The sequence below is a fragment of the Clupea harengus genome, chromosome 4, assembly GCF_900700415.2.
Source record: "Clupea harengus chromosome 4, Ch_v2.0.2, whole genome shotgun sequence".
Lineage (NCBI taxonomy): Eukaryota > Metazoa > Chordata > Actinopteri > Clupeiformes > Clupeidae > Clupea > Clupea harengus.
The window spans coordinates 26,581,806-26,594,443 of record NC_045155.1 but is presented as its reverse complement, the minus strand read 5'-3'; the positions used below and the strand labels follow the sequence as shown (position 1 = coordinate 26,594,443).

Here is a 12,638-nt window from a genome sequence, read left to right as displayed (position 1 = left end):
ATATATACAATTGTGTGTCATCCGCGTAGCTATGAAAATCTATACTATATTCTCTGATGATGTCACCGAGTGGTGACATATAAAGAGAAAAAAGTAATGGACCTAAGCAGCTCCCTTGTGCAACCCCGTAGCAGCTTTCATGTTTCTCAGACATAAACATAACATATCTCAGACATAAACATAACATAAAACTTCCTTCCTCTGATATATGTTTTGATCCAGTTAAATACACAGTCAGAGAACCCAATAAGCTTTTCAAGTCTATTGATTAGGATGTCGTGATCAATGGTATCAAATGCCGACACTAAGATCTAACAGGATAAGGATAGAGACTTTATTTGCATCAGAGTTTAGTCTGAGGTCGCTAATTATTTTGGTGAGAGCGGTTTCAGTACTGTGATATTTTCTGAAACCTGACTGAAAGACTTCCAAGATGTTATCTTCCAGAAAGGAATTTAATTGCACTATCTTTTCCAGTACTTTACTAATAAATGGAAGATTTGATATCGGTCTATAGTTTGCTAGTGTACTGGTATCCAATTTGGGTTTCTTTAATAGGGGCTTTACAACAGCTGTTTTGAAGGCATCTGGGAAAACGCCAGTTCTAAGGGATGTGTTTATAATGGCTAGGACCGGACATGAGACACTATCAAACACTCGCTTAACGAATGTGGTGGGAATAGGATCAATATCTGAGGTTGTAGATTTACATTCCATGACGGTTTTGGAGAGTTCACTTAGTGTGATACATGTAAAAGTGCTCATGGTTATGTTGCAAGATCTACTGATGTCAATTTCACCTCCAGTAGTAGTGATACTAGCTCTGATCGAAGTTATTTTGTTCTTGAAAAACAGGGCAAGCTCTTCACATTTAGCTGCTGAGGATAGTGGGGGGGGGGGACAGGGACAGTGTTTAGCAGCCGGTCAATGGTGGAGAAAAGAACTCTGGAATTTCCGGCATTTTCTGTAATAATGTTGGAAAAATAATCTTTCCTTGCTAGACGGATGGTTTTGTTATAGGTAGTTAGTGCATCTTTGTAGATATCGTGGTGGATAGTGGTCTTTGTTTTTCTCCATTTTCTCTCTGCTACGCGACATTTTCTTTTTTTTTCACTAACATTTTTCGTTTTCAGCCATGGGGAGGTCCTGCTTGTAAACTTCTTTTTTGTTTTAAGTGGGGCTACAGAGTCTAACACAGATGATAGTGCATCATTGAGGTTCTCTACCATTTCATTCAGAGAGCAGTTATGACTAGTTGGCTCTTTTAGAGCAATCTGCTCAGAAAATCTCATAGTAGCTTCATCGTCTAGATGTCTTTTATGGACTAAGAATTATTTTGTGGTTTTTGTTAAGATGATTTCCACATCAAAAAGTATACAGTGATGGTCAGAGAGGGGTAGATCGGTTATTGAAATATTATTGATGTTTAGTCCAGTTGTTGTTACTAGATCTAGTGTGTTTCCGTGCCGGTGTGTTGGATCTGTTATGTGTTGAGTTAGATCGAAACTGTCAAGGAGATTTAAAAGCTCAATAGTTCTTGGGTCTGCTTTTTTATTCACGCGGATATTTAGGTCTCCATTCAGGACTATTTTGTCATATCTGGTGACACATAGTGATAATAGTTCAGAGAATTCTTGTATGAATATTGGCGAGTGCTTGGGTGGCCGATATATAATAACAAACAGTACTGATTCGGTTTTGAGCTCTATAGCAAGATATTCAATTGATGTAAATTCACCTAGCTCAGTGATTTTGAACAACAGTTTAGATGAGAAAATAGCTGCGACTCCTCCACCTCTTTTTGATCTCCTAGAAACTTGTATTGTGTACAGCAGGCTATCTCTATGGTTACCTGAATAAGAACAATTTACATTCCAATAGGAGTGACTTCACTCAGATATAGTTATGGGAACCCACATCTGGATAAAGTGATATCACCCTTACACAAAACACACCCACCCACCCACACAGACACACACACACACACACACACACACACACACAATTATACACACACAGACACACACATTTATACAATGTATGTTTCACCCACCAGTTTCTGTGCAACTCTGAAGAATTGTGCAGCGTCTCGTACCACGCAGCCAAAACTGTCATAGACTTTGACATACGGTCTCACCCAGGAGGGTAACTGGGCTCGAGCCTCCGTGCCTTTAAACCTGAGCGCACACACACACACACACACACACACACACACACACACACACACACAAAGAGAAACGTATGGGTACAGAGAACACTGCCTGGGCCGCACAACAAGGCTGGCTGAAATCACACACACACACACACACACGAGAGAGAGAGAGAGGGCAGACCTTTTGTCACAGAGGAAGATGGCTCCGTAGTCGTCCCGGTGGCGGATCACTCTCCCAATGGCCTGGTTTACTGCACGAGACGCCTGCTGTCTATACCACTCCTGCCCTGACAAATACTGAGCACACACGCGCACACACACACACACACACACACACACACACACACACACACACACGCACGCACGCACGCACGCACGCACGCACGCACGCACGCACGCACGCACGCACACGCACACACGCACACATTTACTAAATGCTTTCTGCCTGACCATCTAAGGCAGGGGCCACATACTGCCCACTTTGATCTCAAGTGGGCCAGACAAGTCAAATCAAAGCATAATAACGCATACATAACGACAATATTTCATTGGTGAAGGTTTTTGGATAATAAACCCTATTTTAGGGTCTTTCTACAATAAACTAGAAACATAAAGACCAACAACTCGGACATCAGCCAACTGTTTATCTGCCTGGGCTCTCCTCTGCAGATTCCCTCGCTTTGTGACGTCAAGCGCGTCACAAAGCGAGCACTTCTGCCTCCGGAGCAGACATCGCATTTACGCTGTATTTGAAGCAATTACTGGAGCGATTGATAAAAAATTACAAAACGTTTGTACTCATAAACCTACATATTCTGATTCACAATCCTTGAAATTTATTAAGAAAAACAAGTGCAATTTCACAAATAATGTGCTTCAGTTTATCATTTACACATGTGCAGGTGGGCCAAGCTGGACCCTCTGGTGGGCCGGATCCGGCCCGCGGGCCGTATGTTTGACACCCCTGATCTTAGGAAATATGAGATAAAAAAAACTATTCACTATGAAACCAACTTAATTTCTAAGCAGTGGCTCATTTCCTGTTAAGCTGTTTTATATGAGCATGACCAGTTTATGTGACCACAAGACAGCTCTAACAGGCCGTGACTGGGGTTTTAGAAGCACTGGGCAGGGCTTCTCAGGAACTACATCTCAGGCCCCAACATATCCCTCTGGGGGTGTGTGTGTGTGTGTGTGTGTTGGAATTTGCAGGGCCCCTGACACCAGGAAGGTGCTGGGAGGAGCACACACACACACACACACACACACACACTGGGGCATTGGGAACCCCAGGTGTGTGTGGTTGGAGGGAGGAGTATGGCTGTTCGTAAGAAAAGGTGGGACGACCCCAGCCTCCCTCTTCCTGCTAATTCCCTGGTACACATCATACCTGGAGGCAATTAGCAGGAATATGGAGGCTGTGTGTGTGTGTGTGTGTGTGTGTTACCTTATCTCCAGCCTTCATCTCGCGCCCCGTCTCCTCCAGGTACTGTATCTTGAGCGTGTGTGTGTGTGTGTGTGTGTGTGTGTGTGTGTGTGTGTGTGTGTGTTACCTTAACTCCAGCCTTCCTCTGGCGCCCCATCTCCTCCAGGTACTGCATCTTGAGCGTGACCCGTGGGTCCATGCGGGGGGGGAAGGGCAGCCCGGTGATGACCACACCCCTCCCGTACGAATTGGCAAAGTCCAGACCCTCGCTCGCCTGAAACACACACCCACACAATCATAGGCAGGGTAACTGAAACACACACACACACACACACAGACCATAGGCAGGGTAACTGAAACACACACACACACACACACACATCATAGGCAGGGTAACAAACACAGAAACACACATCATAGGCAGGGTAACACACAAACCCCTTCATGATGTGACGTTGGCGGCGCGTAAACACGCAGCGGCTGGGGGCTCTCCAGACTAGGATTTTGTTTTTGTTTTTAGTAATTGTTTAGTTGTAGTTTTAGTTTAGTTTTAGTTAAGTTTTAAGTGTAATAGCGGCTCGGGGTTCTCCCGATTATAAGATGCCATTGTTTGTAAACTGTTTCGTTGTAGTTTAGTTTAGTTTTAGTGAAATCGCTTAGTTGGTTGCCATGGCGACATGTACACAACTTGTACACAACTTGACTGTCTACAGTCGCCAGGATCTCCTAAACATTGGAGTACGGAGTGAACAATCTGTAAACAGCGACTTTACCCACACACACAGCATACCAGAGGATATAGCCCGGACAGCAGGCTCTCCGTGGATTGTCATTCCCACGGGCAGGAGGAGGAGGCGCCGAAATGAAAGGAGACAAAAGCGAGGCTGCCGGGCTGGCGTTTACGCGCAGCTGAGAAGACGACCGCATAAACTGCCACTTCCTAGCATCTTCATCTCAAATGCCAGATCCATCACAAATAAAATGGATGAGCTGAAGCTACAGATGGCAGCAAACGGACTCGTACAGGACTGTTGCATTCTGCTGATAACGGAGACCTGGCTCCACTCATCCATTCCAGATACGGCCATAGAGCTAGCAGGACGCACAGCTCATCGCCAGGACAGGAACAGTAACTCCGGTAAGAGCAGAGGAGGGGGGCTATGCATTTATGTCAACAACAACTGGTGTACCAACGCAACGACCATCGATAGCCACTGCTCTCCAGACCTCGAGTATTTAACTGTTAAATGCAGACCCACGTACCTCCCACGGGAGTTTACTGTTGTCATGGTGACTGCTGTGTATATACCACCGGATGCTAATGCCAAGTCAGCCCTTAGTCACTTGTACAATGCCATCAGCCTTAAACAAAACACCTATCCAGAGGCAGTACACGTGATAGCAGGCGACTTCAACCATGCTGATTTGAAGGTAGTGCTCCCTAAGTTCTACCAACACATAAAATGTGCTACCAGGGGAGAAAATACACTGGATAAAGCCTACTCAAATATCAAGCATGGTTACAGGGCTACACAGCTACCCCACCTTGGCTTGTCTGATCACATGTCCCTACTACTCTTACCGGCATACACCCCCCTTAAGAAAAAAGCCCCCACAACAAAGACTATTAAGACTTGGCCTGATGATGCCTCTCAGCAGCTGCAGGACTGTTTTGAAACCACCAACTGGGATATTTTCAAGCACCAGGACCTGGAAGTGTACACCTCGACTGTTTTGTGCTACATCAAACACTGTGTCGACACTGTCACAGTGGACAGGCGCATCCGGGTGTATCCTAACCAGAAGCCCTGGATGACAAAAGAAGTCAAAGTGCTTTTGAAGGAGAGGAGCGGCGCCTTCAGGTCTGGGGATGAGGCACACTACAGGACTGCCAGAGCCAACCTGAGGAGGGGCATCAGGGAGGCCAAGACAGCATACAAGAGGAGGATTGAGGACTACTTCAGCAGCAACAACATACGGCAGGTGTGGCAAGGGGTCCAACACATCACCAACTACAGGTCCAGCAACCTAACTGCAGCCGATGGTGATGACTCGCTGGCTGAGGGGCTAAACTGCTTCTTCACACGCTTTGAAGTTGATACACCGGATGTGACCACGCCACTTCCACTAGACCCCTGTAGCCACACCCTCACAGTGCAGGCACAGGAGGTAAGGTGTGTTCTGCGGGCAGTGAACCCAAGAAAAGCTGCTGGACCAGACGGTGTGACTGGGAGGGTGCTGAGGGACTGTGCAGACCAACTGGCTGGTGTGTTCACCAACATATTCAACCAGTCCCTATCCCAGTGCTTGATTCCACCCTGCCTGAAGTCCTCCACAATCATTCCTCTACCAAAAAAGACCACTGCCAGCACCCCTAACGACTACCGACCAGTGGCACTGACACCTATCATCATGAAGTGTTTTGAGAAACTGGTCCGGAGTCACATCACAACAAGCCTGCCACCCACTTTTGACTCCCACCAGTTTGCATACAGAGCAAACAGGGCTACAGAAGATGCTATTGCCACGGCTCTCCACACCACACTTACACACGTGGAACAGAGAGGGAATTACGCCAGGCTGCTCTTCATAGACTTCAGCTCTGCTTTCAACACGATCATACCAAGCAGACTGGTCACCAAACTGATGGACTTAGGGCTCTCACAGCAAATCTGCTACTGGATCAGAAATTTCCTGACAGACCGCTCCCAGAGGGTTAGAGTAGGATCCCATCTCTCCTCAGCTCTCAGCATCAGCATCGGCTCCCCGCAGGGCTGCGTGTTGAGCCCCCTACTCTACACCATCTATACCCATGACTGCACTCCCACCCACCCGAGCAATGCCATCATTAAGTTTGCAGATGATACAACCGTGGTGGGGCTCATCTCAGGAGGAGATGAGACTGCATACAGGGAGGAGGTGCAAAGGCTGTCGACATGGTGCACCTTGAACAATCTTGTCCTCAACACCTCCAAGACAAAAGAGCTGATAGTCGACTATAGGAGGAAAAAATCGGACATGCAGCCTATTGCCATCAATGGGGAGAGAGTGGAGAGGGTATCAGACTTCAGCTTCCTGGGCACTCACATCGAGGAGGACCTTTCCTGGACCAGAAACACCATTGCACTGCTGAAAAAGGCACAACAGAGGCTGTATTTCCTGAGGTTACTCAGGAAGAACAAATTAAAAAAGAAACTGTTAGTGTCCTTTTACCACTGCTCTGTGGAGTCAGTGCTAAGCTATGGCATCTCGCTGTGGTTTGCCAGCTGCACGGCAGCAGAAAGAAAGGTACTCCAGAGGGTCATTAACACAGCGCAAAAAGTAATGGGCTGCTCTCTTCCACCTCTTGAGGACATTTATAAAACACGCTGCCTCAGAAAAGCCCACAGTATCCTCAGAGACTCAACACACCCTGGTTACCACCTATTTGAACTGTTGCCCTCAGGGAGACGCTTTAGGACCATCATAGCAAAAACAGACAGGCTGAGAAACAGCTTCTATCCCAGAGCCATCATAGCACTTAACAATGCACAAAACTGACCTGTATTTGTCTCTCTGTTGTGTTATATGTCTTGTGTTTTTATAGTGTAAATATGTATATATATATATGTTCAATCTATATTTGTATTGTTTTTGTGTCTGAGAGCTGCTACCTCAATTCCGTTGTACTTGTGCAATGACAAATAAATATATTCTATTCTATTCTATTCTATTCATTTCGGTGTAATCATTTAAACATGCTTGCGTGAGTCAGATTAATGATCTGCTGAGGCAGCAGAACACTGTGTTGTGGTGGTTTTGTGACATGTCGGTTGTTTTTGCCGTCAGAGTGGAGAAACCTTCATAAAAACCCAAAATCGCCTACGAGGGAATTCACCCACTGAGAGGTAAACTTCAAAGTGTGTGTGTGTGTGTGTGTGTGTGTGAGAGGTAAGATTCAAAGTGTGTGTGTGTGTGTGAGAGAAGTAAGCTTCAAAGGAGTCTGATAAAGTAATCCGCCGTTTCCAGCTGATGTGTAGTAAAGTGTCAGCATTCTCTTGTCTCATTATGATGACAGCACCACACACGGTCTCGTGTCTCGTTATGATGACACCACCACACATAATATGAATCAATACCTGTCCGGGAATTATACTGACAGTTATACGTTATTTTTATGTTAATTATACTAGCTCAGGTTAATCTGATGAAGTCATCAGCCGTTTCCACCTGACGTGTAGTAAAGACGGCTGAAATCAGTACACACACACACACACACGCACACGCACACGCACACGCACACGCACACGCACACACGCACGGTCTCCTGCCTCATTATGATGACACTACGATACATAATATGACTCAATACCTGTCCGGGAATTATACTGACAGTAAAACAGAACATTTCAAACACGTATGTACTGTGTGTGTGTGTGTGTGTGTGTAATGTGCGTCTACCTTTCCTCTGCACACTGCAAAGAAGCTTCCTCCCCGGCCCTCGTTCACTCGCTCATAGTAACCGTCAATGACCTGGAAAAACACACAGCTCTCGATCAATACTACTGATGATTCCAGCTCTCGATCAATACTACTGATGATTCCAGCAATCTCTACCAGTTCTGTATTGCTTCAGAATGAGGGTGTGCTTGATCAGCACATTTTTTTCCATCCCACTGTCCATCTTTTTACTGGCTATACTAGCCCATTGCACAGACTGTACTATTTATATCACTTTGCACTATCCTCACACACACAAGCACAAGTACTCTATCTTTGCACTATCCACACAAGCACATGAACACTACCTCTCTGCACTCTTTGCACTACTTTCCTCGTGGACATCAACACTGACACAATCAATGCACACTGTAATATCTGTATAATATCTGTATACACCCCACTCCCTGTGAACATGTTCTCCCTATGTGTATTGTTTTTCTACTGTGATTTGTGTATGTATGTTTGTGAGTTAAGTTAAGTGTATAAGCTACTGGATGACCTAAATTTCCCTCGGGATTAATAAAGTATCCATCTATCTATCTATCTAGTACAGTAGTGTGTGTGTGTGTGTGCATTAGTGTGTGTGTGCTTGATAGTGCAGTAGTGTGTGTGTGTGTGTGTGCATTAGTGTGTGTGTGTGTGTGTGTTTAATAGTGCAGTAGTGTGTGTGTGTGCTTGATAGTGCAGTAGTGTGTGTGTGTGTTTGATAGTGCAGTAGTGTGTGTGTGTGCTTGATAGTGCAGTAGTGTGTGTGTGTGTGTGTGCTTGATAGTGCAGTAGTGTGTGTGTGTGTGCTTGATAGTGCAGTAGTGTGTGTGTGTGCTTGATAGTGCAGTAGTGTGTGTGTGTGTGTGCTTGATAGTGCAGTAGTGTGTGTGTGTGTGTTTGATAGTGCAGTAGTGTGTGTGTGCTTGATAGTGCAGTAGTGTGTGTGTGTGCTTGATAGTGCAGTAGTGTGTGTGTGTGCAGTAGTGTGTGTGTGTGCTTGATAGTTCAGTAGTGTGTGTGTGTGTGTGCTTGATAGTGCAGTAGTGTGTGTGTGTGTGTGTGTGTGCTTGGTAGTGCAGTAGTGTGTGTGTGTTTGATAGTGCAGTAGTGTGTGTGTGTGTTTGATAGTGCAGTAGTGTGTGTGTGTGCTTGATAGTGCAGTAGTGTGTGTGTGTGCAGTAGTGTGTGTGTGTGCTTGATAGTACAGTAGTGTGTGTGTGTGCAGTAGTGTGTGTGTGTGTGCTTGATAGTGCAGTAGTGTGTGTGTGTGCTTGATAGTGCAGTAGTGTGTGTGTGTGTGTGTGTGTGTGTGTGTGCTTGATAGTGCAGTAGTGTGTGTGTGTGTGTGCTTGATAGTGCAGTAGTGTGTGTGTGCTTGATAGTGCAGTAGTGTGTGTGTGTTTGATAGTGCAGTAGTGTGTGTGTGTTTGATAGTGCAGTAGTGTGTGTGTGTGCTTGATAGTGCAGTAGTGTGTGTGTGTGTGTGTGTGCAGTAGTGTGTGTGTGTGCTTGATAGTGCAGTAGTGTGTGTGTGTGCTTGATAGTGCAGTAGTGTGTGTGTGTGTGTGCAGTAGTGTGTGTGTGCTTGATAGTGCAGTAGTGTGTGTGTTTGATAGTGCAGTAGTGTGTGTGTGTGTGCTTGATAGTGCAGTAGTGTGTGTGTGCTTGATAGTGCAGTAGTGTGTGTGTTTGATAGTGCAGTAGTGTGTGTGTGTGTGTGTGTTTGATAGTACAGTAGTGTGTGTGTGTGTGTGCTTGATAGTGCAGTAGTGTGTGTGTGTGCTTGATAGTGCAGTAGTGTGTGTGTGCTTGATAGTGCAGTAGTGTGTGTGTGTTTGATAGTGCAGTAGTGTGTGTGTGCTTGATAGTGCAGTAGTGTGTGTGTTTGATAGTGCAGTAGTGTGTGTGTGTGTGTGCTTGATAGTGCAGTAGTGTGTGTGTGTGTGTGTGTGTGTGTGTGTGTGTGTGCTTGATAGTGCAGTAGTGTGTGTGTTTGATAGTGCAGTAGTGTGTGTGTGTGTGTGTGTTTGATAGTACAGTAGTGTGTGTGTGTGTGTGTGCTTGATAGTGCAGTAGTGTGTGTGTGTGTGTGTGTTTGATAGTGCAGTAGTGTGTGTGTGTTTGATAGTGCAGTAGTGTGTGTGTGTGCTTGATAGTGCAGTAGTGTGTGTGTTTGATAGTGCAGTAGTGTGTGTGTGTGTGTGCTTGATAGTGCAGTAGTGTGTGTGTGTGCTTGATAGTGCAGTAGTGTGTGTGTGTGTGTGCTTGATAGTGCAGTAGTGTGTGTGTGTGCTTGATAGTGCAGTAGTGTGTGTGTGTGTGTGTGTTTGATAGTACAGTAGTGTGTGTGTGTGTGTGTGTGCTTGATAGTGCAGTAGTGTGTGTGTGTGTGTGTGTGTGCTTGATAGTGCAGTAGTGTGTGTGTGTGTGCTTGATAGTGCAGTAGTGTGTGTGTGTGCTTGATAGTGCAGTAGTGTGTGTGTGCTTGATAGTGCAGTAGTGTGTGTGTGTGTGCTTGATAGTGCAGTAGTGTGTGTGTGTGTGCTTGATAGTGCAGTAGTGTGTGTGTGCTTGATAGTGCAGTAGTGTGTGTGCTTGATAGTGCAGTAGTGTGTGTGTGTTTGATAGTGCAGTAGTGTGTGTGTGTGTGATAGTGCAGTAGTGTGTGTGTGTGTGTTTGATAGTGCAGTAGTGTGTGTGTGTGTGTGTGTGCTTGATAGTGCAGTAGTGTGTGTGTGTGTGCTTGATAGTGCAGTAGTGTGTGTGTGTGTGCAGTAGTGTGTGTGTGTGCTTGATCGTTCAGTAGTGTGTGTGTGTGTGCTTGATAGTGCAGTAGTGTGTGTGTGTGTGCTTGATAGTGCAGTAGTGTGTGTGTGTGTGTGCTTGATAGTGCAGTAGTGTGTGTGTGTGTGTGCTTGATAGTGCAGTAGTGTGTGTGTGCTTGATAGTGCAGTAGTGTGTGTGTGTGTGTGCTTGATAGTGCAGTAGTGTGTGTGTGTGTGCTTGATAGTTCAGTAGTGTGTGTGTGTGTGTGTGTTTGATAGTGCAGTAGTGTGTGTGTGTGCTTGATAGTGCAGTAGTGTGTGTGTGCTTGATAGTGCAGTAGTGTGTGTGTGCTTGCTTGATAGTGCAGTAGTGTGTGTGTGTGTGTGTGTGTTTGATAGTACAGTAGTGTGTGTGTGTGTGTGTGTGCTTGATAGTGCAGTAGTGTGTGTGTGTGCAGTAGTGTGGGTGTGCTTGATAGTGCAGTAGTGTGTGTGTGCTTGCTTGATAGTGCAGTAGTGTGTGTGTGTGTGTGCTTGATAGTGCAGTAGTGTGTGTGTGTGTGTGTGTGTTTGATAGTGCAGTAGTGTATGTGTTTGATAGTGCAGTAGTGTGTGTGTGTGCTTGATAGTGCAGTAGTGTGTGTGTGTGTGTGCTTGATAGTGCAGTAGTGTGTGTGTGTTTGATAGTGCAGTAGTGTGTGTGTGTTTGATAGTGCAGTAGTGTGCTTGATAGTGCAGTAGGTTTTAAATCTAGACTAAAGACCAAACTTTTCTCAGATGCCTTCTGCTAACTGGCCATGAACAGTTCCTTTGAAGTATTATTGCTTACTGTAGTGATTGTTATTATTCTTTTTATGCTTTTATTTCCTATATTTTACTGTTTTTATGCCTTAATGTTCTCATGCTTTTCTTTTCTATAATTTACAGTTTTTATGATCATGCACTGACCTTTTGCTTTTTTTTTTATGTGAAGACATTGTTGTGCATGTATGTGAAGCACATTGAATTACCACGGTGTATGAATTGTGCTATATAAATAAAACTGCCTTGCCTTGCCTAGGTTGTGATTGATCGTGCACTAGTGTGCACTTAACACTACGACGCAATTTCCCACATTCTGAGGTATTTAAAAAAAAAATGTAACTGTTATAATTTTCTAAACCATTTCAATGGTCATGTGCAGGATGGGACGTTTCCACTTGCCGCCCAAGCAGAGTTGTGTGTGTGTGTGTGCGTGTGTGCGTGTGTGCGTGTGTGTGTTTGCGTGAGCTAGTTCTACGGTGCAGGATGGAACACCCCGTGAAAATGTAAGAAAAGCTTTCACAGCACGACACTGCCAACTATACCGTCAAAAGACACCAGCTAGCATGCTAGTAAGATTTTTTGGATATTTGCAAGGGTTCTGCCTGTCTTTTAGGTAGTAAGGTTGCTCCGTACTGCTATATTTATACAGCTGATACTCATCTAGCTTGCTGGGATTTTCTTAGCGCTCTTGACTAAAAAGTTTAATATAATAACAACACAACTAAATGCAATCACCCGATACTACCAAGCGAGCGAACGGGTGGATCAGCAGACATAGTGCAGTGCTAACAGTCTGTTGGGCACCAGGGACTCCGGGTAGCGGTGTGGGGACCACTTCCTGTGTGGGGACTCCCAGAGTGGTATGGGGTCTTCCAGAACTATGGGAACCCTAAAAGCAGTCTAAGGTAAAGGGAGCTGGGGACTTTCAGAAGTCCACGGACTTTGACACAGGGGGGGGGTGGGGGTAGGGCTGTCTGTGGGACACCACAGGTGTTATGGGTACTTTCAGACATACAGGGAC

At 45.4% G+C, this 12,638-nt stretch overlaps 1 protein-coding gene across 2 annotated transcripts in view; it reads right to left on the bottom strand.

Annotated features, from left to right (window-relative positions):
- Nucleotides 1–12,638, bottom strand: part of rtel1 (regulator of telomere elongation helicase 1) — a 60,354-nt gene that overhangs the window by 24,782 nt on the left and 22,934 nt on the right. For both annotated transcript variants that reach the window (XM_042707691.1, XM_042707692.1), the window contains 4 exons: nt 8,019–8,090; nt 3,706–3,852; nt 2,334–2,449; nt 2,054–2,177 (listed from right to left, as the gene is read on the bottom strand). In XM_042707691.1, coding sequence (XP_042563625.1) covers nt 2,054–2,177; nt 2,334–2,449; nt 3,706–3,852; nt 8,019–8,090 — 459 coding nt within the window. The remainder of the gene's footprint in view (nt 1–2,053; nt 2,178–2,333; nt 2,450–3,705; nt 3,853–8,018; nt 8,091–12,638) is intronic.